Below are 27,708 nucleotides of genomic sequence, written 5' to 3' on the forward strand. Positions count from 1 at the left end.
GAGGCTGGAGGAGCAGTAAGAGCTGAGGGAAACAAGACGGTAAAGAGATCCAAAGTGTAGGTAAAACTGGGAAGAAGGATGAATCTGGGCAGATTTGGGATTTTACAATTAATCTAGCTGACTCCTCTCTGTCCACCTTGTTTCTTTATTGATGGGTGAGGGCTTTTGGGGGGTGGGTGATGGATTCATTGAGGGTGGGATTTTTTGGCTCCGTCCGCAGCCACTGTGTGAGGCTCTAGTCCCAAGCCTGGCCTTACGTCCTGTGCCCTGAGCTGGAGGCAGGGAGACAATAATAACTCAGATGTGCACAGTGGGACAGCCAGTGGGACAAAAGGACAAGCCTCATATTCCGGGAATCAGGATTGTTAAGAGAAGGCAGAGGGCCAAGGGACATCTAACAAATGAAACTCAGCTGCTGGCTGCTTAGGCTGAGCTCTGCCTTGCGGGGCTGGTGGGGTCATACTTGTGCAGGTGATGGGAGGGACATTCTGAGTATCAGGAGCAACCCAGGCAAGGGCCAGAGGTGGAAATGTATGGCAGGGAACTAGAACCCAATGCGTGAAGGGAAATGAGCTGAAGACAAGGCTGGGACCCAAATCCGGAAGGCAGGGGTGCCAGGCTCAGGAGTTCTGACCTCAGCCTAGGCAGTGGGGATTTTGAGTAGGGGAGTGACTGACCAGGATTGTGGCTTTCTGCCTGCTGAGGGGCAGGGGAGGGCTGTAGGTGTAGGAGGGGAGATGGTAGCTTAGTGTGGAGACTTGGTGGAGGGCGATAGTGGCAGGGCCGGAGACCAGGAAATGCAGAGTGTCGCTGGCCCAGGCTTGTATTGTGAAGCGACTGGAATGGCAGGCGGGAGTTCTGTGATGCTTCCTGGAGGAGCCAAGGCTGTGGTCACCGGGCAAAGCTCTCCCTCATTTGCTCAGGTGCTGGATAATCCTCTTCACCCATGATTGATTGGGGTTAGCACAGACCTTCAGGTTCCTGAAGGTCAGCAAGCTGGAAGGAGACACCAGTGGGGCAGGATTAACATGCAGCATGGACGCACACCCCTACCTGGGAGTGGAGGGTGCATGCGTTGCCTATGGGAGCCAGACATGTCTGCTATACAGAGTGGCTTAGCATTTATGAGCCACCAGCTGTATACAGGCTTACGTGCTATGTAAAGCTGTTCAAAATACATGAGCCACTGCTATATGCACACACATTTCTCACAGCAGGGAGGGGAACATGACCAACAAAGACGCGCTGGACCCTCAGCCTCTCAGGCCCCGCCTTGGGTACCAAAGCACCCAAAGAATAGAATGCCCAAGTCTTGCGATCTTGGCTGGCTAATGAACTTACTAATGAGTGAGTGCTCATTAGCACTGGTTCCCAAGTGCTTTAATTTCCAGTAACTCACCCATCTTCATCAAAATCTTATGAGATTGGACTGTGATTATCACCCCATTTTAGTGGAAGAACCAGCTGATCTGAGTTAAAATCTTAGCTCTGTCACTTGTTAGCAAGTCACTTAACTTCTTTGAGTCTGTTTCTGTAAAACAGGCATGAAAATCAGTCCAGTCTCATAGGGTTCTGATGAAGAGCTGAGGGGTACAAACGGAAGCCCTCACGCCAGTGCGTAGGGGACAATAGGTGTTACTGAATTGTTCCAGGACATTGTTCTTGACATTGTTCTTGACATTGTTCTTGACAGTGATTTTCTTAAATTCTTGCAACAGCCCCCTACAGTTTTCTTGTTCTACCCATTTATATGGAGGAAACTGAGACCCAAGTGCCAGATCTGGTAAGACCTGACTCACCTTGATTGCTGTGAACTGGACTCTCAGGGAAAACTACCTTTGGAAATTGCCCCCTCCTGGCCCCTTTGAGAGGCCTGAAGAACAGAGCAGAGAGATGTGCTCTGACCAGAGATCACACAGTCATGTGGATGAAGCCTCCACCTTTGCTCACCACAGCAAACACCAGTCCCCAACTTGGGCCGCTCTGCCTCTGTCACAGTCGGCAGGTGAGGGCTCCAGGCTGGCTGGTGGTCAGAGATATCCCACCCCTGAAGGCCCTTCTTTCCCCTCAAGAACCTGTTATAGGATCTGGGAGGTCCTGGCTCCCTGCCTACCCTGTCCCTACCCCACAGACATCAAAGAATAGAAAAGAATAGACATCAAACAACAAAGAAGGCAGCAGCATTGATCTTGGCCTTGTGGCAGCCTGTTCTGCTGCTGTGTGACACTGGGCAAGGCTCAGCCCCCTCTGAGCCCCAATCTCCCCATTTGTAAAGCCACATTCTTTCTAGTATGCATTTTGGCTCAAAAATCCAATGATCGTACGGGTGCTGTTTTTTATTGAGCATCTATTAAGTGCCAGGCAGGGAGCATTACAACTTTCACTTATCATTATGCCCTGTGAGGCTGGAAACTGTCTGGGCCTATTTCCTCATCTGTACAAGGTATAGTGCCTGCTGCATAGACTTGTTTCAGAGTTTGAGGGCTTGTTAAGAGCTTTCTACTGTGTCTACTACTTAGCAAATGCTTCTACGTTTTTGACAGAAGTGAGTGAATTCCTCTCATTATACCGAGGTTGGAAAGGAGGCTCAATGTTGAAGGAGCCAGGACCTTGTGAGGATTTCCTGCTTAAGCCTTGTTTTTCACCTCAGACCCCTCTAAGGGATGGGAGACTATCCCTTAGTGAGGAGGAGGAAGGTGATGAGCCCCCAGGGGAATCTGATCCTCAAGCCCAAGGTATGTGAGGCTGTAGGCGCTGAGGCCTTGAACATGTAGCCCCAGAAAGGACAGGACAGTCACACAGCCGGGGACAGGAGCAGGTTCCAGGTCAGAGAAATGGAGGCAAACGAGCTGAGAGAAAGAAGGAAAGGAAGCCAAGAAGCTCAGGAGAAAGCTGTGACCAGAGATTCAGGAGCTCCCATTTGGGCCTGGACAAGCTCGAGCAAGTCACATCCCTTCCTGAGCCTGTTTCTATGCCTATAAAATGGAGGGAGGGGGCCTTCCTGGTTGTCTAGGGGTTAAGTCTCAGTGCTATCACTGCTGCGCCTGAGTTCGATCCCTGTCCAGGGAGGTGACACACATGGCGTGGCAGACCTCTCCTGTCTTGCCCGCTGCTCCCCTCAGCGATGTAGTTCACTCAATCTGCCTGTTCTGCTCCCCACTCTGTCTCTGGTGAATCCTCTCAACCCCGCACCTCTGGCCTACACCCTAGTTCTACAAATAAATAAATCTTTAAAAAAAATAAATAAATAAAACGGAGGAAGGATTGTCTTGAGGGTCGAAGGAGCACACAGTCCTGCACACTCCAAGTGTGAGCTCTTGACACTGTTCTGCTAAGAACGGGCTGACCTGGTGAACTCCAGAGGCACGGGGAGAATCCAGGTGCTTCTGGTGGAAGCATCTGAGCTGGCTGAGTAAACCCTGGCCCCTGTACTCTGCAGTGCTATTCTGCCTGTATCCCATACCCAGAGAGGAGGCCCCCCCATGCTGATCGAAGCCTCAGAACCTGGCACAGCACCACCTGGCACAGGGGAGATGCCCAATAAAGTCTGTTGGATGATCACGTGATTTTTGCCTGGTACAAGATAACAGCCGGGGCTGAGCCATCTGTTCCAGGCAGGCGCTCCAGGCTCGCATCTGGGGACCCAGCTGCATTCCTTCCATCCCTGAGCTGTCCCACCCTGAGGCCCCTCCCCAGCTTCCCACTTACACCACGCCAGGCCTCGGGCAGGAGTCTGAGGTCCAGTAGAAATCCCTCACTACCCGAAGGGGCAGGGTGCGACGTATGTAGTCCCTGCAGCAAACGCTGTCCTCCACGTTAGCACCGTAGGGACCTGGGGGAGGAGGGGGTGCTCAGTGGATTCACAGGCTGGGGCACACAGAGTTCACCCTCGGTCCCAACCTCTGACCCAGTTTTCATGTGGAAGGTTGTGTCCAGACGGTTCTGTGTCCTTGGAGTCCCCACTCTCAGGGCTGCTGAGAAGCTGCTGAGGGCCCAACGCTCAACTCAAGGAGAGGGGTTCAGGTGGCTGAGCATCACCATCCTAGGCATCTAGGCCTGGAGATTCTGAACAGGAATGAGCTGTAGGACCTTAATACACAAGGTGAGGTCCAGGGACCAGCGGCATCAGCATTGAGTAGGGGCTTAGGCCAAATGAACCAAATGTTCATTTTGCTGAGACCCCCCGGGTTGGTCTCAATCAGAGAGGAGGGCCTGCCCAGGGCTACACAGAACAACTCTGGGTGTCCTGCGCTCAAGCAGAGTCGAGTCACACAGACCTGAGCTGGGGTCCGGCACTGCTCTGAGTCACTGGGCCACCATGAGCAGTAATTTAACATCTGAGACCCAATTTCCTCCTCTGAATGTGGGGACTTTCAGGCAGAGATTGCTCTCAGGAAGCCCAGTGAATGTGAGCAATTATTATTCAGAGCTGCCTGCCCCCTCCCATCCCCACTTCTCCGGTCCAGTGCTACCCCCAGGTCCAGAGCAAGGCGGAGGAGGTGACTTTGGAGTGGAGAAGGCAGGAACACGGGGTGTGCTTACCCCTGTTCCTGCCTCTTTCTGCCCCAGCTGGCCCTATACTTGACACCACACCCCAGCAGCCCTAAGCTTGCATTCCTGGGGATAGCAGCCCCCAGGCCATGCCTATCACAACCCCCACACTGGTTGAGACAGATCTTAGATGCCAAGCCTTCAAGACTACCCACTGAACAGATGTGGAAACTCACACCCAGAGAAGCAATATGACCGGCCCAGGGCCAGAGTAGACAGCGGTCTTCTGCTCTCAGTCTGGTGCTCTTTGCACACAAGACGCCCCAGAGTCTGACCCTGACCTTTGCAAGGAGCCTTCCTTCTCCCAGGTCTCACCTGCCTCAGTTGCTTGAAGTGCCATAGCCAGGAGGATGAGGGCAGCCAGGCTCAGGGGCCGCAGGTTGGCCATGCTGCTGTCCAGTGTGTGCCGGCTCAGGTGTCTACAACCTCCACAGAGCAAGAGGAGCTGGTATTTAAAGGCTGGTGACACTCATATCTTTCAGACTCTCTTAGTCACCGGTGAGTCCAGAACCACTGACATTCACATTGTGAAAGAAGAACTCCCACTTCCCCTAAGGGGGAGGAAATTCTCTGAGCCACCGAGAGGGGACCCCCACCCTGCCCTCTGCTCTGGGTCCCAAGAGAATGCAAAATCCCCCTTGAGCTGGGCCTCTAGGTGACCTGTGCTTTCCAGGGTCTGTTCATTGTGTGGCCCCGTTCAATGGATGTCTCTGGGACTCAGTTTCCCCATTTGGAAATGGGGGAGATATTTCACAGGCCAACCTATTCACCTCAGTGACTGTTTATAAATCAAGTGAGAATGTGGACAGGAGGGAACCTCAACCCCCACCTGGAACTGTGGCCCATCTTGTACCCTTGGAGATCTCCTCCACAGATCTCTCTTCAAAGGGTGAGGCCTATCAGTCCATTTGGTTGGTATCCCAGCCCCATCACCAGCCTCTGAGGGCTTCTCACAAAGTTCCAGCTTGGACCAGCTCATGGTCCTCTCAACAGGTGCAAAGAGCTTCCATCTTGCCTGCCTTTCCTTCCCGGCTGTCTCCAAACCCTTCCTCACCTGCCCTCAATCTATCATCATTCCCCAGTGAGTCTCCTTTGCTCCATCTCCACTGTCCTTGCTAGTCAGTGGCCTCTCTTTCAGGCTTGGATGCTGGTCCCTTAGTCCCTTCTCCACGTGGGCAGGGACCAGGGTGGCCCAGACTCAAAGTGGCCCCTGCTTCTCTCCTGCTGTGGTTGTGGCTCTTATTGACTTGAGGGAAGAGCCAAACTCTTGACTCTGGACTTCAAGGCCTCCTTTCCAGACATGTCCCATGACAGGGCTTCCTCCCCTGGGTCAACACCATGCTCCTCGCAGTTCCTCAAAGTGGTGTGTGCCCTCTCCCTTGCTGTGAGTGCCCTTTCCTCTTCTCTACCGCATAAACGCCTACTCATGTGTCAAGAGCCCTTTGAAATGTCATGGTCTACATAACACTGTCCCCCCCAGTGTTCTTCAGTGTTCTCTGGAGTGACCCAGAACGTGACCCTAACCAGACTACATCAGTTTTTCTCTTTCTCGGTCCCCTCCCTGAATTCTTAGCTCTTGGAAAACAGGGTTTCTCTTTATTTGCCTCCGCATTCCCGGTGTCTGCCAAGAGCGGGTTGTGTGGTGGGTGCTCAGAATACATCTAATATATGAGGAAACTGAGGTTTGGGGACTTGCTGAATGTCAAACAGCCGGTAAGTGACTGAGTTGGGACTGGGATTTAGGACTCAAGATTCCATTAGTAGAGGGACCCACCCATTCATTTTTTTAAAAAGATTTATTTATTTATGCAAACAAGAACTGGGGTACAGGCCAGAGGTGTGGAGGGTGAGAGGATTCACCAGAGACAGATGGGGAACAGAACAGGCAGACTGACTGAAATACACTGTTGAGGGGAGCAGCGGACAGTTAGGAGAGGTCTACTGTGCCATGTGGACAGCTCCCTGGCCGGGGATCAAACTCTTGCTGCAGAAGCTGGGGATAGCTTCATAGATTGTGTCTTAACCCCATGTGCCACCAGGGAGGCCCCCATCCATTCATTGATTCATTGATTCAACAAATATTTTTGACCCCCTTGGTTAGCAAGATAATATCCCCACAACCCCCTCCAAAATTTCACAATTCTTAATACCTTTGAATATATGGTAAAAAAAAAAAGTCAAGATGTGTTCAAGGCGAGGACCATGAAATGGGGAGGGGTTCTGGATTCTCTGAATGGGCCCCCTGTAATCACAGGGCCATGATAAGAGGGGAGCTATGGGTCAGACTCAGAATTGGAGATGGAAGGACAGAAGCAGAAACCCAAATACGTGGGCTGTGAACTCGGGAAAGCAGGCAGCCTCTTAAGATGGAAAGGACAAGAAAACAGATTCTCCCCTGGAGCTTCTAGAAGGAAGCTGCACCTAGATTTTAATTCACTGAGGGTGATTTAGGACTTTTGATTCCCTGAACTGTGAGATGTGAAATTTATTTTGTTTGCAGCCACTAAGCCTGTGGCTTTAAAAAAAAAAAAAAAAGATTTATTTATTCATATAAGAACTGGGGTACAGGCCAGAAGCGAGGGAGTGTGAGAGGATTCACCAGAGACAGAGTGGGGAACAGAACAGGCAGATCTACTGAAATACACTTATGAGGGGAGCAGCGGGCAAGACAGGAGAGGTCTGCTGTGCCATGTGGGTACCTCCCTGGCTGGCCAGGAATGAACCTACACTGCAGAGGTTGCGGATAGCTTCACAGCACTGCGCTCAACCCGCTGCACCACTGGGGAGGCACAAGCCTATGGCTTTTTGTTACAGCAGCAACAAGAAACTCATCCGAATCCCTGTCAGGTGCTGGGTGCATGTGGAGTTTACAATAAACTGGCAAACAAATATCAGTCAAAGGAATGTTGGGCTTTGGGGAATGCAGTGAAGAAAGTGAAAGAAAAGCAGATGGTGATTTTAGGGAAGCAGCTTGGGGGAGTCAGGAAGGGCCTCTTGAGGGAGGACATTCAGACTGAAATTGGGAAAATACTGAGGAACCTGCCAGAGAGGAAAGTGCAGGGTGAGTGGGTTGAGGTGCTGGGGCAGAGCAGGAGTGGCGCAGGAGGGTGGAAGAGGTGGTAGGGTGCAGGGTCGGGCAGGGTCTACACTCAGCTGCCATTCCTGGGGAAATCTGCAGCAGAAGTGTAAACATCACCCCCAAAGTCGTGTTATCAAAAAGCATGACCCAAAGTCCACCACAGGACACATCTGTAGTATTCCTCTTTTGTGAGGTTCCTAGAGCAGCCAGATTTATAGAGACAAAATGTGGGTACCAGGGGCTGGGCGGAGGAAAGAAGGGGTAGTTAATGTTTCATGGGGACAGAGTTTCAGTCAGGGATGATTGACAAGTTCTGGAGAGGGGTGGCAGCGATGGTGGCTAGCACTGTGAATGTATTTAATATCTATATTAAATATATAATGTACTAATGTAAATATATTTACATATTCTATTACTATATTAAAATAAATATATTTAATGCCAACAGACTGTACACTTACAAAGTGGTAATTTTTACATTATGTGTCTTTTACCAATTCAAAACAAAGCAAAAATGATCCCATCACATGTCATCAAGGGAATGTGATATAAACTGCTGCAGGGGGCCTTGCTGCCCCAGCCAGGTAAGACACTGGCAAGCAGCTAAGAAAAGGGCCTCACACCGTGGGACTGAAGATTTCTTGTGTCTCACACCGTGGGACACGGTGTGAAGATTAAACATCCCTTTGTTTTTTGTTCTTGGTCATAAAAAAAAAAATTTCATGGAATATACACTGGGCAATAAATTATACATATAAGAATATTATAGGGCCTCCCCGGTGGCGCAGCGGTTGAGCGCTGGGTTGCGAAGCTGCCCGCGGCCTCTGCGGCACCAGTTCGATCCCCGGCTGCTCCCCGGCCACCGGAGGAGGGTCCCACATGGCGCGCAGACCTCTCCTGCTGCCCGCTGCTCCCCTCAGCAGTGTACTTCGATCCTTCTGCCTGCTCTGCTCCCCGCTCTGGCTCTGGTGAATTCTCTCACCCTTCTGTGCTTCTGACTGTACCCAGTGCATGTATAAACAAAACAAACAAACAAACAAATAAATAAAACATGCCTCTATAAAAAAAAAAAAGAATATTGTAAGTACATGGCATGGAAAATTACTTGCTTAAAAATTGAACACTGAACAATTTGGCCCACTTGACAATGGGAAATAATTATTGTGCAAGGGCATGTCTGATTAGCAACCCAGAGCTGGTCATAATAATATTCCTCATATGGAATTTCCGTAGATAAGCCTTGTAATGAATCAGGAAGTTGATTACGCTAGGAGTTTCTAGGTAGAAAAAGTTCTAATAACTGATTACCGGAAAGCAACTGGTCTCCAGCTGCAAGCCATATAGATAGAGGAGTCTCCTGATATATTGTAGGAGCCTACAATATCAGGCGATAAGGCGGTCCCAAGGACTGTTAGCTGATCTAGGTAGTTGTTTAGACTGAAATAATGAGTCTAAATTTTAATTATCTATTAACTTTTAAGACCATTTCTTTTCTCAAAAACACATGGGTGCCAAAATGTCTATGGGAAAGGAATGTACTGATTGTTTTTGTTTTGCTTCTATGCATATGATGATATAATCCCATTGATTGCCTTAAGGTATAAAGACCCGCTGATACCCTCAGCAGGAGATGCTTTCACCAAAATAAGAGTGTCTGCGTCTGCCTCACCTTCCCTTCCTTTCAGCCCTTAAAAGTTTCGCCTAGATGAAACCCTACATGATATGCACATCAAAGACATCTTTACAGACACATCACCCAAAGCAGTGATGGTGAAGGCAAAGATAAACAGCTTGGACTACATCAAATTAAAGAGCTTCTGCACAGCAAAAGAGACAATAACAAAAACAAAGAGAAACCCCACCAACTGGGAGAACATTTTTGCACACAACACTAAAGATAAAGGACTGATCATAAAAATCTGCAAAGAGCTAATGAGACTCAAGAACAACAAAGAAAATAATCCAGTCAAAAAATGGGCAGAAGGGCCTCCCCGGTGGTGCAGCGGTTGAGCGCTGGGTTGCGAAGCTGCCCGCAGCCTCTGCGGCGCCGGTTCGATCCCCGGCTGCTCCCCGGCCACCGGAGGAGGGTCCCACATGGCGCGCAGACCTCTCCTGCCGCCCGCTGCTCCCCTCAGCAGTGTACTTCGGTCCTTCTGCCTGCTCTGCTCCCCACTCTGGCTCTGGTGAATTCTCTCACCCTCCCGCGCTTCTGACTGTACCCAGTGCATGTATAAACAAAACAAACAAACAAACAAATAAATAAATAAAACATGCCTCTATAAATAAAAAAAAAATAAAAAATTTTTAGAAAAAAAAAAATGGGCAGAAGAGCTAAAAAGAAACTTCTCTGAAGAGGAAATGCAAATGGCCAACAGGCATATGAAAAAATGTTCAGCATCACTTGTCATCAGGGAAATGCAAATCAAAACTACCATGAGATACCATCTTCCACCAGTGAGAATGGCACATACTAAAAAAACTAGCAACAACAAATGTTGGCGAGGGTGTGGAGAAAAAGGAACTCTCCTGCACTGTTGGTGGGAGTGCAAACTGGTCCAACCACTATGGAGAGCTGTGTGGAGATTTCTGGACCTACTAAACATAGAGCTTCCTCATGATCCAGCAATTCCACTCCTAGGTATTTACCCAAAGGACACAGAAACATCCATTCCAAAGAGCATCTGCACCCCTATGTTTATAGCAGCACTATTTACAATAGCTAAGCTTTGGAAACAGCCCAAATGCCCAAAAATAGATGACTGGATCAAGAAGATGTGGTAAATATACACAATGGATTATTACTCAGCATTCAAAAAAGATAAACACATGCCATTTGCAGCAACATGGATGGAGCTGGAAGGGATCATGCTCAGCGAAATAAGCCAGAAAGAAAAAGAAAAATACCGGATGGTCTCACTCATAGCAGGAATCTAGAAAACTTAAATAAGGGACCAGGAAAAAGAATAACTATAAGAAAGAAAATATCAAAATCAACAAACAACTATGAACCAGAGACACTCTATGGGGGGTGGGGGAACGGGGAAAGGAGGGATTTGGGTCAAAATAAGGGGGTTGTAATTGTATGGGTAATATAAAAATAAAATTTAAATAAAAAAAAATAAAAGACATATTTTGGCCGCTAAAAAAAAAAAATTTCGCCTAGGCCATCTCATCCTTTCAGGGACAGCTGACCCGACATTTTGCTGTTAGCTGGTATTCGACAATAAACAATGATGGAATACCATACACTCCTGTCAGAATGACTCAAATCAGAAACAATGACTACGTCAAGTGCTGGTGAGGTTGAGGAGTGACGAGGACTGTTATTCTTTGCTGGGGGTGGGCAAATGACACCACACTCTGGAAAGCAGTCTGGCAGCCTCTTATAAAACTAATCACTCTCTTACCATACCATCCAGGGGCGTGTTCTTGATATTCATGCAAAGAACATGAGAACTTACATATGCCCAAATGCTGGTGTTAGAGTGGCTTTGTTTTTAATTGCCAACACTTAGAGCAACAAAGATGGCCGGCAGTAGGTGAGTGGGTAAATGAACTGGGATGCATCAAGACAATGCAATGAGTGGAAAAGAGTGGAATCACTCTTGGCACAGGGCTAGTGCTTGGTTCCCTCCTTGTGGAGGAGCTGGCAGCCCAGGGGGAATTGTAGAACCAAGAAAAGCTCTCCTACAACTCTCTGCTAGGATCCTACACCAGACCATGGAAATGCCCAGTAGCGGTGATCTGCTTGTGATCATATAAACAGCAGCGGTGTGTAAGTGTCATATATTTCCAAATGGAGACAAGTATGGCAGAACTGTGCAAGAACATCTGGAACTTTGGGAGAAACGGAGCAGGAATCCATGGCCCTGCTAATGGGATTGTTTATACAGGAAGCTGGAAATACAACATGATGAATTTGCTTTGGAAGACCTGAGCATTTTTTTTTTTCAGGAGCAACGTGAAGGATAATATGTTTCATTATTGGTAACTTACGCATTCCCAACTGCAGCAAAGTACACTGGTATCCAAGGACCAGAGGGTGTGATGACTTTCATTTCACAGCTTCTCTGGACCCAAGACTGTATCCTCACACATAGATACTCTGCATTAAAATGTTTTTTTTTTTTAAAGATTTATTTATTTATGCATACAAGAAACTGGGTTACAGGCCAGAGGTGCGGGAGGGTGAGAGGATTCACCAGAGACAGAGTGGGGGGCAGAACAGGCAGACTGACTGAAAACGGTGCTGAGGGGAGCAGCGGGCGAGGCAGGAGAGGTCTGCTGAGCCATGTGGGTAGCTCCCTGGCTGGGGATCGAACTGGTGCTGCAGAGGCTGAGGACAGCTTCACAGTGTTATGCTTAACCCCTTGCGCCACCTGGGATGCCCTGAATTAAAGTTTTAACTGGTGGTGATAGAAGCTTTCAGTTGGAGGGAAAACAGTTAGACCTGTCTTCTGAAATCTTCATAAACTTCCTCTGTATTACACTTTTGCCTATAAAACCATCACTCACTTACGGAAAACAAGCCATCTTACGATGAAAAGGCATGAAGGAAACGTAAATGCTTATTGCTAAGTGAAAGCAGCAGGTCTGAAAGGTCTGCAGACTGTAAGGCGCCGGATAGAGGATGTTCCGGAAAAGGGGAAACCATGGAGACAGCGTTTGGGATGTATGAGTAGGTCAACACACAAAATTTTTAGGGCAGTGAAACTACTCTGTGATCCTTTCATGGGGGACTCACGTCATTTCACGTAGAATGTACATCACAGAGAGTGAACACCTACGTGAACTATGGACTCTGGATCACTATTACCTGTCCGTAGAGGTTCCTTTTTTTTTTTGAGTTTAAATGCATTTTATTTTTACACAATCTACAAGACATGTTTTTCTTAAAAACAATGCCTCCACTCCAAATAAATCAAGGTCAAAATAAATGAATAGCTCAAGATGACATCAGTCTCATTTGTCTGTCCTGGTGTTATGTCAATGAAAAGCAGCAGCCAGTTATGATGACAGGTGATAGATCCAAGTAATTGCCAAATTTGTTAATATTTTTCCATTTCTTTCTTTTAAAAAAAAGATTTATTTATTTATGCATACAAGAGCTGGGGTACAGGCCAGAGATGGGGGGGAATGAGAGGATTCACCAGAGACAGAGTGGGGGAGCAGAACAGGCAGACTGACTGAAACATACTCCTGAGGGGAGGAGCAGGCGACTCAGGAGAGGTCTGCTTCACCATGTGGCTTGCTCCCTGCCTGGCTGGGGAACGAACTTGTGCTGCAGACACTGGGGATTGCCTCATAGTGCTGTGCTTAACCCCTTGTGCCACCAGGGAGGCCCACATTTTTCCATTTCCAAACCCTCTTTAAAGAAAATCAGATATGGTGTCACACCGTCCTCACGGTAGTCCAGCAGAGCAACCATACCATCTGGATTCATGTTTTCACCAATAAAGAACTGGTAGTTTTTGAAATTAGCAAGGATGTGCTTGATTTGTTCTGCAGCTCCTGTCATAAAAGGTTTTACTCTTTCTGGTCTCTGTTCTTCAAGTTTGCCTTTAATTGATTTCATATAATCTCTGATGCACTTCTTGTAGGCTTCTTTTGTGAACTGGTTTCCTGCAAGTGATAGTTCTTGACAATGTCAATACCCATGATTACTGTGCTTTGGTACCTTCCCCCTTGGGGCCTTCAGTGGAGCGAGTCATCAATGTTACCCTCTGTCCTACGGACCATCTTCCCCTCCACCTCCAGGCACAGTCCTCCCGAGATCTCCCGGATTTTGTAGATGTGGGAGAACATCTCATCATGGCTGATGAGGTCCTGGTAGATAATCATGATGGCGGCTCAAGGGAGACAACGGTGGCACTAGCTTAGCAGGAGCCCGGAGCTTGGAGCGAGCGTGTGGTGCAGCCGGAGCAGCGCTAGGAGGTAGAGGGGAGCGGGCGGAAAAGCCATGGAGGTTCCTTGATTGTAACAAATGGGCCACTCTGTTCTTTTGAATCATTGTTTTTGTGTCCTTTGGGTAGATCCCTAGGAGTGGAATTGCTGGGTCATATGGTAGCTCCATTTTTAGTAGACTAAGAAAACTCCAGACAGCTTTCCATAGTGGTTGGACCAGTTTGCACTCCCACCAGCAATGTAGGAGAGTTCCTTTATCACCATATGTTTATTGCAGCACTATTTACAATAGGTAAAACCTGGAAACAATCCAAATGCCCAAAAATAGATGACTGGATCAAGAAGATGTAGTATATATACACCATGGAATATTACTCAGCAATCAAAAAAGATAAACTCATGTCATTTGCAGCAACATGGATGGAGCTAGAAGGAATTATGCTCAGTGAAATAAGCCAGAAGGGAAAAGAAAATATCGGATGGTTTCACTTATAACAGGAATATAGGAGAACCAAGAAAGACATCAGTGTAAAAAAATAGTAACAGTACAAAACACAACAAAGCAAAACCAGACAATTATAAATCAGAGACATCCTGCAGGGGAGGAGGAGGGAGAGGGATCAGAGGGAGGGAGGGAGAAGAACAGGAGACTGTGGTGAGGGTGCACAGGTGACTTAGGGAAGGAAATTCTATGGGAACTCAACCTGAGGGGATGGGGGGAAGCAAATATTGTTTTAAAAAAGCAATAAAAAATTAAAAAACAAACAAAAAACCCACAAATGGACCGCTCTGATGAGGAATGTTGATAATAGGGGAGGCTGTGCACGTATGGGGGGGGGCAGCAGGTAGATGGGAAATCTCTGTACCTTCCTCTTAGTTTTGCTATGAACATAAAATTCAGTGAAAAAATGAGTTGTGGGGGAAAAGGATAGAAAAGGGGCTACCCAGAATCTGATCAGCCCCTAGTCTAACTTCCAGTTTACATGAAATACAGGAACTAGAGGGAGAAGATGAAAGACCCTATGAGAAACAGACAACTCAGAAGGTGGAATGTTCCAGAACTTCTACATGGTGACTGTCCAAAGATTAACAAACAGAAAAATCAATGTTGTTAAAAAAAATAAAAAGTGGGTAGAGTCATTTAAGATTAAAAGATTTAGGAGGCATAGCAGGCAAATAGGTATAGAATCCTGTTTTGAAAAATAGTTCCAAAAGACCTTTTGGAGACCAATGGGAAAATTTAATTATTACATGATCTTAGGGATCCAGTGGTGATTTTCTTAGGTGTATGATTTTAAAAGAATGTAGGAGAATGTCCTTGTTAAGAGATGCACAGTGAATACGTAGGGGTAAAGGTCATGATAACCCTATTTTCAGGTTCAGGGGAAATATATGAGTATGCACATATAGATGTCTATATTCATATATCCTTGTATATGCACACACATGACATGTATGTAAACACACGCGCACAAGATGCTGGCACATGTGCACACACATGCATGTACACACGTGTGTATGTGTACACATGTGTATAAATGTAACATCCCAGAGAGAGAGAAAGGGAAAAAAGCAAATATGGCCAAATATTAACAATGCTGCAGCCAGGTGGCAGGTAAGCAGGTGATCACTGATTAAACTGCTCTAACAACTCTCTTGAATGTTTAATATATTTCATAATGGGGAGTAAAGAAATCTTTTTGAAAACTAAAAGTCATCTTGTAAGCGTTTCTTCTTACAGAATTGTCATTACGGAGTTCAAGTGAGAGATAGAGAATTGGTCTAATGTTTCTTTATCTGAACTTGGATTTTCCTTTCACCGGACCCTTCAGGGTCAAGGTCCCTGCATGGAGTGGGCTCAGGGGTTCCCCATGGAGAGCACCTGCATCCCCAGAGACTCTGCAGGGCCCCAAGCTCTCCCTGCTGGTTCAGCCTCTGCCAGCAGCTTCCCCCTCCCATCATCCCATTTCTCAAGGGGCCTGAAAGGAGGGTGGGACACACCTGCAGCCAGTTGCTTCTGCTCCTCCAGGGCCCCTGGCCTCCCAGGAGCTGAAGGGCAGGCAGGTATTAGAGTCATGGAGCCTTGCAATCCCAGGGGACCAGCTTTCAAAAATAGGAAAGGGGAGTTCCTCTCGGGGCTGATGATGGGGAATCACCGCATTTGCTGACGAAGGGGATGTTTTGTATCCTCCTGGTGAGTGAGGTGGCTGATGCATCCCTTATCCTTCCGTCCTCACTACAAAGCGAGGAATGCTGGCTCCGGATCAAATCCTCTTTCCTCCAAACTTCCTTCTTTGTTTAAATTAATTTATGTTTAAAAAAAACGCATGAAGTTGGAAGCAACCCAAATGTTCATTGACAGATGTATGGATAACAACATGTGACTTACGTCTACAATGGAATATTATTCAGCCTTGAAAAGGAGGGAAATCCTGACGCCTGCTTCCATGTAGTTGAGCCTTGAATGCCTGATGCTAAGTCACATAACCCAGTAATAAAAGACTAATGTTGTATGATTCCACTTACATGAGCGATCTAGAGCAATCAAATGCATGGAGACAGCAAGCAGAATGGGGATTGCCAGGAGAGGGGGTGGAGGCAGTGGGGACTTCTGGTTTGACAGCAACAGAGTTTCACTTGGAGAAGATGGAAAGTTTCTGGAAATGGAGGTTGGTGATGGTGGCCACACCAGTGAGAATAGACTTAACACCACTGGCCTGTATATTTTAAAAGATGAAAACAGTAAGTTTCATGCTATGCTCATTTTTCTACAATAAAAATACATGACTCCATGTAAACAGGGATTTCCACAATGCATAGTTTAGATCTAGAATGACACACAAAAAATGGGTTTATTGGTTGCCTCTGAAGAGGGAAATAGCGTAGCGGGTGGGGGCAGGTGCTTGGAGGAGTGTACACTTATTCCCCACCAAACACCCTTTTGTACGATTTGGAAAAAAAAAACATAACACTCACATGACTGACCTAGTCAAAAAGATACACTTTTCAATTCATGCAGTAAAAAATCGGTAGACAGAGAAGTCATTCTTCTACTCTGACCACCCCATCTTTCATTTCCCTTCCTCAGAGGCTAGCAGGCAACATCATTTCTTGTTCTTCAACCTGTGCACACACAAGCACGTGTGGAAGGCATTCCCCTGAAACAAGTAGAAGGGAGGCAGAGAGGGAAGGAAGAAGAGCAGCACATAGTAAATACAAAGCAAGCTTTGCACCTTGCTTTTTGCACCTAAAATGCACTTTTTTTTAATGGTACAAAGTTTATATTTAGAATCAGCCATCTGGAGGCAGTTTAGATGATCCCAATTGTGCTGGCAACTTCCAAGCCCCCTAGCCAGGAGCCAGTGGGTCATACGCCTTCTTCTCTCCATCAGGTCTGGGTGCTGACCTTGGCCATGGTAGTGTTCTTCACAGCCTGTTGGATCTGGTGCTTGTTGGCCTTGACGTGCACCATGAGCACAAGTGTGCTGTTGGCTTCTGTCTTCTTCATGGCTGATCAGTGGTCAGGGAAACTCGATGGTGGCCATGGTCAAGCTTGTTTTTCTTGGGGGTGCTCTTCCAAGGATATTTGGGGTGACTTCCATGTCATAGTGTCTTGAGCCACCAGAAGGTGGGTGACTGCAGATCTGTGTGTGTGTGTGTGTGTGTGTGACACCTCTCAGCACTGTTTTCTTGGCCTTCAAACTTTTGTTTTGGGTTCAGCTCTGGGACAGGCTTCCTTTGCCTTCAGCGCTACCATCTTGGGGGAAAAGCTTAAAATGCATCCATCCCAGAAAAGCCGTTCCCACCGTGCATTTAAATCAGCTCTTTTCAACAACTGTAAGATTTTCCACTGAATGGATGCACCAAAATGCACATAGCCAGTGCCTACTTGAAGGACATTTGGGTTTTTTCCAGTCTTCTTTATTTACATTAAAAAAACAAAATAACCTTCCGTGCGTACACTCATGAGGGGGACTACAAACAGTGGAGAAATTCCTAGAAGTAGAAGACCTGGGCTTTTTCTTCCACTGAGATGAAAGAGAAAGTCCCTGCCCCTACAGCAGCCACTGAGCTTCCTCTTTTCAGCACAGGCAGGCAGAGGGTGCCTAGCAGAGGGCTTCACGTGGGGCTGCAAGGACCCCCAGCTGCTGAACAGCTGTGAACTGCACCCAAAGCCTCCTGGGGGCATCTTGCCACTCTCTACTCGTCTGGGTGGACACCAGTACCCCAGCTCATCCCCAGAGCTGGTCGGAAGAATATGTGTTTATTTGAGGGCCTGAGGCACCGGGCTGGCAAGTCTGGGTCTTTGTGAGCCCAGAGACAAGGCCAGGAGTCCAGGAAGGCCCGTCTTTGAAACTGAGACCAGACACCACCTGGCCAGACAGTAAACTGTGAAGCAGATAGGAAATCCCAGGTTGAATAGAGAGGGTGGAAAGGAAGAAATAAGAGACTACAGGGCTAACTGACCACAATGGCTAGCCCCCCCTCCAACAATATTGTAATAATGCCAGTGGGCACATACCCAGTGCCAGATGCACTTTTTGTATTTTACATTTATATCTCTTTCTTGAGCACACCTTCAAGAGGCTTCCGTTCACATTCCCGTTTCTCAGATAAGGAAACTGAGACTCAGACTCTACAGACAGCAAGTGACTGGAAATTTTTGTTCAGGTCTGCACCCTAATGGCTTTTCACTGCCTGCAGCCACTGTCAGGCTAGGGGTACAGGCAGCAGCGAGAGTAACAAGCCATGACAGTGGGGGTGCATCTCAGCCTGAGTTATCATCCCCTTGATGTGGTCTCAGAAGACAGAAGCCATCTGCTGAGGCGACAACTGAAGGAGTCTGGATCTGAGCCCGGGGATTTTGTTTTTGTTTTCGACCGCAATATAATTCACATGCTACTGATGACTGATAAATAATAATCACTAGTGCATGGAAGACAATTCTCAGAATTTTGTGAATTCTGAGCAATCAAGAATGATGAGTAACTAAAAGAAGAGGCTGGTATGAAAGGGGTCCCAGCCAGCTGCTTCTTTGGCCTGTTTTCCACACCCCCACCACCCACTCGGACCCCCACCACCCACTCGGACCCCCAAGTGTTGAGATAGATGGAGTTTCTCAGAAAAAGAAGGAGCTACATTTGGGGCAAAGCATGTTGCAGAAACAAAGAACTCATTGTTTTTCAAGCAAGATAAGAACTGAGGAGATGGTCATGAGGAAATGCTTGTATGGTTTGATGCCTGCTTGCTACTTGTGGTGGGGAGGGAGGCCAGGGCTGGGAGGGGAGGGAGAGAGGCTTCAGGCTTCTATTCCTGTTCATCGGTGCCAGGAGGGCAGGGCTGACCGCAGGTATCCTTACACTAGATCTCTTTGTTTAGTTGACTTCTGTCTCTGCAAGTCCCCAAAGTTTGTTGATTTTCTTTCACCACTATGAAATTCACCCTTTTAAAGATCACAACTCAGTGGTTTTGAAAATATATCCACAAGGTGTGTGGTCACCTCCCCCAGCTAATTCCAAAACATTTCATCACCCCCCCACAAAGAAACCCTGTACCCATTACTTGCCATCACCCCATCCTCAACTCCTGACAACCACTAATCTATTTTCTAGTTCTGAGTTTCCTTTTTGTAGACATAGAAATGAAATCATGTGATTTCATTGTTGATTGGTTTCTTTCACACAGTATAAGTTTCCAAGCTTCATCCATGCTTCACCAACACTTAATTCCTTTTTATGACTGAAAAATATTTCATTGTGGATATGCCCTATTTTGTTTATCCATTCTTCTGCTGACAGGTATTTAGGTTGTTTCCATTTTTTTTTTAGTTACAATGAATAAGGATGCTACAAGCATTTGTATACAAGTTTTTGTGTGAACATATGTTTTCACACAGAGAATTACTGGGTCACATGGTACCTCTCTGTTTAACTTTTTGAGGAACTGCCAGGCTCTTTCCAAGGAGGCTCTTCCATCTTATATTCCTACCAGTAAGGTATGAGAGTTCCAGTTTCTCCATATCCTTGCCAACCCTTGCTATTGTCTGTCCTTTTGATTACAGCCATCCTGGTGTTAGAGGTGCCCAGTGCAGACAAGGGGCCAAATTCTGCACCTTGAAGTCTGGAAACCCCCCAAACTGGAAGGGACAATGCCGTTGTCTTAACTTCACCCCTGAAATCCTGCCACAGGAGGCTGCTGGTAAGCAGGTGGAGCTGAGCAGTCATTTTGGGACCCCCTAAATAGCAAGTAATGCATATGGCCTCAGTTTCTCTTTTGTGGGAGCACCCACCACCAAAAGGTGTACCTTTGCCCCTCCCCCAGGAGTGGGGAGCCCCTAGCCTCAGAGGTGGCAGATCTCTGCCAAATGTGCCAGCTCCTGTACCTGCAGCCCTACCTCGCACCATCAATGAGTAACTGGATCTTCTCCCCCGTGCTCTACCCTGTTGGTTAGAATAAATGTTTTTCTCTTTTGCTGCACCACAGGTCCTTTTGTTTGCATTTGTGGGTGAATGGCTGGACCCAGAACCAGTGAGGCTCTGACTTGGTGTCAGTTTTTAGCGCCTTTGCTCAGTAGCACTAGTGGGTGTGAAGCAGCAGGTCCTGGTGGTTTGAGTGGCATTTCCCTAAGGGCTAATGATGGTGGGCATCTTATCATGTGCATAATGTCTATTCATGTTCCTTGCCCATTTTAAAATTGGGTTGTTTGTCTTTCTGTTGCATTGTAACAGTCTTTATGTAGCTTGCTATTATTATCTCCTGCTTTCTCCCACTCTTTGTCTTGCCTTTTCACTTTATTGATAATGTCTTTTGGAAGACAGAAGTTTTTAATTTTAATGATAGTCGATTGTTCCCAAAGAAACAATAGGTAATTGTTTCTTTAGTTTCTTGTACTTTAGTTTTCATAACCAAGAAACTACTACCTGACCCAAGAAGGAGGCTCTTATGCTTTTTTCTAAGAATTTTGTGGTTTTAACTCTTACATTTTGGTCTTTGATTCATTCACCAAACTTTGGAGTTAATGTTTAAACATGAAGTGGTGTCCAAGTTCATTACTTTGCATGTGGCTATCTAGTTGTCCCAGCATCACTTGTTAAAAAGACCATTCATTCTCCCCCCCATTGAGTTGTCTTGACTCGTTTCAGGATTCTCAGTGCAAGTCCATTGACCTATTTCCATTCTTATGCTGGAACGACACGGTCTAGATTACTGTGCTCCCCATTTATTTATACATACAAGAACTTGGGTGTAAGCCAGAGGTGCAGCGGGGTGAGAGGATTCATCAGAGACAGTGAGGAGCAGAACAGGTGGATCTACTGAAATACACTGCTGAGGGGAGCAGCGGGGGAGACAGGAGAAGTCTGCTGCACCATGTGGGTTGCTCCCTGGTTGGGGATCAAACTGCTGCTGCAGTGTCTTGCAGTAGCTTGATAGCGCTGTCTTTAACCCCTGCACCACCAGGAAGGACCAATTCCCCTGACTTTTTTATGCTCTAATTCAAATGAAATCTCCCAAACATTTGAAAGAAGTAAAATAAATCTTGGAGCCTTCAACACAGCTTTAACAGCAGTTGATATTTCGCTATGTCTTGATTCATATTTTGGTTCATAACTTTTTTTTTCTTAAGAAGTAAAATCTTGTAAATACAACCAAAGCTCCCCTACCCCTACCAGCTCCCATTTCCACGGGTCTGTCTCCACGGGTAACCACAAAACTACCCTCTTGAAGTTGCTGGGATTCCTTACACAGGATGTTATTATACTTTCATAGCCATATAAATAAAAGCTAGTATCGTTTCATGGGTCTTCACTTTTTAAGTATAATCATACTGAATGTGATCTTTCACAACTTGTTTAGTTTCAAGTTATGTTCCTAAGTACTTTTCCCATATTCCCCCATTCCCCAGATTGAGTACATTCATTTTCAGTGTTGTGAGTAGCAAATTCTATTTTGGACTCATCTATTATTTAGAAATCCACTCCTCTGGCAGTGGGCATTTAGGTTGTTTCCAGATGTTTGCTATTACTAAGAGTTCTGAAATGAGCGGCCATCCATGTGTCTTCCTGTTCCCTTGGTCTTTTTGCTAATTTTCTGCTCTAAACTTGATTCTACCCTGTGGACCCTGCTTTCTCTGCAGCTTTATTAGCAAAGATACCTGCTGTGTCTTCAAAGTCATCATCCCACAGTTCCAACCACTATGGAGACCTGTGTGGAGATTTCTGGACCTACTAAACATAGAGCTTCCATATGATCCAGCAATTCCACTCCTAGGTATTTACTCAAAGGACACAGAAACATCAATTCCAAAGAACACCTGCACCCCTATGTTTATAGCAGCACTATTTACAATGGCTAAGCTTTGGAAACAGCCCAAATGCCCAAAAATAGATGACTGGATCAAGAAGATGTGGTACATATATACCATGGAATATTACTCAGCATTCAAAAAAGATAAACACATGCAATTTGCAGCAACATGGATGGCGCTGGAAGGGATCATGCTCAGCGAAATAAGCCAAAAAGAAAAAGAAAAATACCGGATGGTCTCACTCATAGCAGGAATCTAGAAAACTTAAATAAGGGATCAGGAAAAAGAATAACTATAAGAAAGTGAAAATCAAAATCAACAAAAAACTATGAACCAGAGACACTTTTTGGGGGGTGGGGGCCGGGAGGGGAGGGATTGGGGTCAGAATGGGGCATGTGCAGTTGTATGGGGGAATATAAAAATAAAATTTATTATTTAATAAAAAAAAATAAAAATAAAAAAAAAAAAGAATGGCGTGGCCATCCTCCATGTTCTTCACAGCTACTTCCCAGCCAGCCATTCTTCCTCTCTCCTCCCTAAAAGCCCCAGAATGCAAGTCACTAGTCTTTACCCTACAGTACCCACTATTTGTTCACTCATATATTCAAAACCTCCCCCACTCCCCCTCTCTTACGGACCATTTTAGCTCCCGGTTTATAGTCATTCCCTCCAACATGCTTCTGTCACAACAGTGAGATTTCAACCCCCAGTCTCAGTTCCATGACCTTCTCTGCTCTGATGACCTTATCATCCCCACCTACATCAGCCCCTCCCTCCCAAGGTCACACCCTTGACCTCATCCCTACCAGTAACTGCAGATGCACTTCCCCCTCTCAAACACTCCACTCTCCAACCCCCACCACTGCAGCTTATCTTGTTTTCTTGAGTATCCAATTTCAACAATCCTTCCACCCCATTCAGACTGATCCTGCTGTCCCGGTCCCTTGCTCTCCCCACATGCCCTTACTTGTGTCCTAACTCAGCTCACCAGCCACGGAGTCTCATTACAAGTTTTGTTGACCTGTATCCTCTCTTCCGGGTACCTTCCATTCTCTTTCAGTTCAAGTCCATTGACCTATTTGTCCATCCTTATGCTGGAATGATATAGTCTGGATTACTGTGCTTTACAAAGCACAGTAATTCCCCTGATTTTTTTTAAAAAAGATTTATTTATTTATACACACAAGAACTTGGGTGTAAGCCAGAGGTGCAGGGGAGTGAGAGGATTCACCAGGGAGAGTGGGGAGCAGAACAGGTGGATCTTCTGAAATACACTGCTGAGGGGAGCAGCGGGCAAGACAGGAGAGGTCTGCTGCACCATGTGGGTTGTTACCTGGTTGGGGATCTAAAACCAGGTGGCAAAACCAGGTGAAACCCAGCTATGGCTCACTTCACCTGCCCTGGTACAGCTGAGCAGGGCTGGAGAGAAACAGGTAGCTGTGCTAACTGGAAATGAAGTCCCTCACTTTCCAGCTCCCTCTTTGCTGCCCAGAAGTCCTGCTGCGTGTGCCTGGCTTGTTTGCTCTCCTGGGCTATTCTATTCTTCCTCTCCTCCTCTCAAACCTTCAACCCCTCCTCCCTGACCTCACTCTCCATAGAAGAGCCTGATTCCATTTTCCTGAGAAAAGAGAAGTTATCAAAGAGTACACTTGCCTGCAGCCACACATCTGCTGCTGACTAATTCCTCTCCTACTCAATAGCCTTACTCCTTAATCCTCCCATTTTTTCTTGCTTCATCAAATTTCCATTTTCGGTGGGGTCATTCTCATCTGCGTGGAGCACACTGGCATTTCTCCCATCTTAAGAAAACAGTGCAGACACACCACATCCCCATCCAGCTACCTTAGGGAAAGCTCAAAGGGATTGTCCACACTGGCTGTCTCCACTTCCCCTCCTCTGGTTTCTCTACTCCCGTTCTGATTCCAAAGATTCCTTGGAAGCTTCCTGTGATAGCAGATTAATACAATGAAAATCCACCTTCAGGATGGAAGGGGAAAAGAAACCCTGGGGCACATTGTGCTTGTAAGATACTAATAAATAAAAAATTACTAATAAATACTTATTTAAGAAAATGTTTTTGGTTTATATGGCATGGGAAAGTGTTAAGCACATGAAGCAGATACATGACTTTGTAGTTAAAAATAAATGACTGGAATTATTGATGATTTGGTGGTGGGCGGAGTGTGATGCCATACATTACAGAGGTGTGAACCCCTACACCTCTAAAACATATACTGTTTGTAAATCAACATTACCTTGACAAAAATAGTTTAAAAAGTAAAAGTACAAAAAATCCCAACCCTATTAGGGAATTAGTCAGCGGCAAAGGAGTGGTAAACTGACATATCTTAGGTTGCAGCCGATGCTGTAACAAGCCCCAAACTAGGTAATGGCTCATACTTGGTAAAAGCTTACTTTCACCATGTAAAGTCCAAAATGGGGGTTTCTGATAATGGGGTGTTTCTTCTCTCTTCTTCTTCTCCAAGGGGTGGTTCAGGTCCCTTCCAGCTGTGGCTCTGCTGTGTGGATGGGAATCCAGCTGTGGAAAGGGTAAGAGAATAGGGCCTGGAGGGTGGAGACTTTTATGATCCAGGGCTAGAAGTTGGACTCTGAGGGTGCTGCCTCCATCACACTATATAAGCACTGGGTACAGTCAGAAGCGTGGGAGGGTGAGAGAATTCACCAGAGCCAGAGCGGGGAGCAGAGCAGGCAGAAGGACCGAAGTACACTGCTGCGGGGAGCAGCGGGCGGCAGGAGAGGTCTGCGTGCCATGTGGGACCCTCCTCCGGTGGCTGGGGAGCAGCCCGGGAGCAGCTGGGGATGGAACCGGTGCTGCAGAGGCTGCGGGCAGCTTCGCAACCCAGAGCTCAACCGCTGCGCCACCGGGGAGGCCCCACACACTGGCTGAAATTTGACAGCTGGCCTCACCTAGCTGCAAGGAAGCCTGGGGTCATAGCCTAGCTCAGTGACCAAGGGGAAGAAACAGGTTTCATGAAGAGCCAGCCAGTCTGCAGATTATGGAAGACTGCCAAGGAGCAGAGGCCAGGCCAGGAGAAGATGATTCATCCTCAGCACCTCATTCTGAATGAGGAGCTTGCTCTGGCCTGGATTCTGGGAGCAGGCCTTGCTGTAAAACCACAGTGGCTTTGCCCCAGAAGAAATCCTTTAACAAAGAAGCAACCCTACAGGTGGCCATTTGATGTGTAAGGTCGCAGTTTGTTTTTTCAGTGTCCTGTGTGTACAAGAGGCACCCTAAAGCCTCTAGAGTGTGACTTGTGTGGCTGGACCCCAAATCTCAGAGATTCAGACTCCATCAAGTCTCCACTTTCCAGTGGCAGGAGAGCTTAGCTACGAAGCCTCATGCCTTTGGGGCTTAGGCTTGACTTCCGTGAAATACGAGTTGCTTTCCATCCTTTTTGGGCACCCACAGGGCACTTGGTAAGTCTGTCATTTTCTTTTTTTAAAGATTTATTTATTTATGCCTACAAGAACTGGGGTACAGACCAGAAGTGCAGGGGGTGAGAGAACTCACCAGTGACAGAGTGGGGAACAGAACAGGCAGACTGACTGAAATACACTGCTGAGGGGAGCAGCAGTGGGCCAGGAGAAGTCTGCTGTGCCATGTGGGTCACCTCCCTGGGTGGGGATTGAACTCGTGCTGCAGAGGCTACAGATAGCTTCATAGGTTGCATCTTAACCCCTTGCGCCACCAGGGAGGCCCCAAGTCTGTTATTTTCTTTTCAGCACTTCTGATGACTTTAATTTGCACATCCCCGGGGACTAATGAAATTGAACACCACTTCAAATTATTTTTGTTTTGGTTTTTTTAGTCATTGGAAATCTTCTTTGTGAGATCTTGGTTCAGTTGTTTTTCCCCTTACGTGGTCTGTTATTCTCTTCTTGATTTTTGTAGTTCTTTATATACTCTGGATAAAAAGCTTTTTATCCCACTTTCTCAATAGTAGGAACACAAATTTTTTCCTTTATGGCTAATGTTTTTTTGTATTTTGATTAAGAGATCTTGGCCTACTTCAAGGTCATGAAATAATTTCCTGTTTTCTTCTAAAGTACTTCCAGCTTTTCTCTCACATTTCATCAATCTGAAATTAATTTTATTTGATGGGGAGGGTCAATATTTTTCCCCCCATTTGATTGTACAATGTATTTCTTTTTCTCTGAAGCTCAGTAGTTTTATAATAAATCTTAAATCTGTGTATAATAAAAACCATCCTGGGATTTTGACAGGAACTGCACTAAATCTATCAATCAATTTGAAGAGATCAGATGACTTCTTTACAATATTGAGTTCTCCAATTCATGATCATAGAATATTCCACCATTTATTTAACCTTTCTTTAATGCTTTTTCAAAATACTCTGCAGTTTGCAGTGTAAAGATTTCACACAACTGTCATTAGGTGTATTTCTAGGTTTTTAATTGTTTATGGGACTGTATAACATTTTAAAATTTCAATTACAATTTTTGTTTCATTTTAAAATTTACATCTATATATGTTGCTTGTTTAATAAATGTAACAAACTATTGAACATTGACTGTGGGTGCAGCAATCGTGTGAAATTCGCTTAGCGATTCCAGTATCTCATGTGTAGATTCTTGTGGAAATTTCTGCGTAGTCAATCCTGTCACATGAATGATGACAACTTAAAATTGTTTCCTTTCTAACTCGTATGTCTTTTATTTCTTTTTCCTGACTTATTGCACAGGCTGCCCCCTCTCTATGTTAGTGAGAACTTATAAGAGTGGCCCAAATCACAGCACAGTATATATTATATTTGTAGGAAAAGGGGTACTGGGGCCCTGTTTTATTTGATGGGAAGGGTCAATATTCTACCCACCCCCCATTTGATTGATACAACATATCAATGTACGTACATGCTTAGACTCTTAATAGTTCTGGAAAGCTACACTAGACACTGATAACCAACTCCTGAGGTCACACCTGATGAGACCAGGGTTAGATCTAGAGCCAATGGCAGCCTCCCCACATCTGCCAGAGGCCAACACAATGGCTGGTTGGAGAACACACTCCAGTAGGCACGTTTGGAAAGGAAGGATAACTTGCCGCATCAGACTTTGGGACGCGCAGAGCGCATAATCACTCCTAACCCTCACATCACAGCAGGTCAGAGAAGCCCTGCTGGCATGCAGGAGTAGGGGTTCTGGCCATCGTTCAGAAGGGAAGTGGTCCAGAAAAGACTTCCTTCTGTCTATGTTTTCTGGGCATTTCACGGTTTTGCTTTCCTGCTGCTTTCTTTTGGGACTTTTAATCAGCATAACAACTCTCAAACCCACAAATCCCCATAACATTTTTTTTTAAAGATTCAGTGTTTTGGGGTTTTTTTTTTTTTGTGTAGAAGAACGGTATAGCCCAGAGGTACAGGGAGGGTGAAGGGATTCACCAGAGACAGAGTGGGGAGCAGAACAGGTGTATCTACCGAAATCCACTGCTGAGGGGAGCAGTGGGCAAGACAGGAGAGATTTGCTATGCCATGTGGGTCAGCTCCCTGGCCAGGAATAGAACTCAGGCCTTTGAGGTGATAGCGCTAAGACTTAACCCCTAGGCCACCAGGGGGACCCAACAATTACTGTTAAAGAAACTGGCCAAAGTAGTTACCTTTGGAGAGGGTAACTTGGGTCAGGGGAAAGAGAGAGGTTTGTTTTTCACTGTTATATCATGCACAGGTATTATGAACTAAATGTATACATTCTTCCTCCTTCCTACCCCTCCCCCCCAGTTCATATGTTAAAATCTAATCCCCAATGGATGGTGTTTGGAGGTGGAGCACTGGGGAGGTGATGAGGTCATGAGGATGGAGCCTTCATGAATGGGATTAGTGTTCTTATGAGA

At 46.2% G+C, this 27,708-nt stretch overlaps 1 protein-coding gene and 1 pseudogene across 1 annotated transcript; both read right to left on the reverse strand.

Annotated features, from left to right (window-relative positions):
• Positions 1-441: 441 nt before the first annotated feature.
• Positions 442-4,998, reverse strand: CCL22 (C-C motif chemokine ligand 22). The gene is made up of 3 exons (XM_037518142.2): positions 4,867-4,998; positions 3,709-3,832; positions 442-996 (listed from the first exon to the last, which is right to left on the reverse strand). The coding sequence occupies exons 1-3, from the start codon at positions 4,937-4,939 to the stop codon at positions 912-914; spliced, it is 282 nt and encodes a 93-aa protein (XP_037374039.1). The 5' UTR covers positions 4,940-4,998; the 3' UTR covers positions 442-911.
• A 3,936-nt stretch (positions 4,999-8,934) lies between these two features.
• LOC119250415 (translationally-controlled tumor protein-like) lies at positions 8,935-13,486 on the reverse strand (annotated as a pseudogene).
• Positions 13,487-27,708: the final 14,222 nt, after the last annotated feature.

The sequence above is a fragment of the Talpa occidentalis genome, unplaced genomic scaffold (assembly GCF_014898055.3).
Source record: "Talpa occidentalis isolate TD23 unplaced genomic scaffold, MPIMG_talOcc4v2.1 talOcc4.17, whole genome shotgun sequence".
NCBI lineage: Eukaryota > Metazoa > Chordata > Mammalia > Eulipotyphla > Talpidae > Talpa > Talpa occidentalis.

Coding starts and splice junctions, on each gene's coding strand:
- CCL22 (XM_037518142.2), bottom strand. CDS start 4,939: ATGGCCAACCTGCGGCCCCTGAGCCTGGCTGCCCTCATCCTCCTGGCT. Junction 3,833..4,866: donor ACTTCAAGCAACTGAGGCAG/GTGAGACCTGGG, acceptor CTCCTCCCCCAG/GTCCCTACGGTGCTAACGTG. Junction 997..3,708: donor TGCCCGAGGCCTGGCGTGGT/GTAAGTGGGAAG, acceptor GTCTCCTTCCAG/CTTGCTGACCTTCAGGAACC.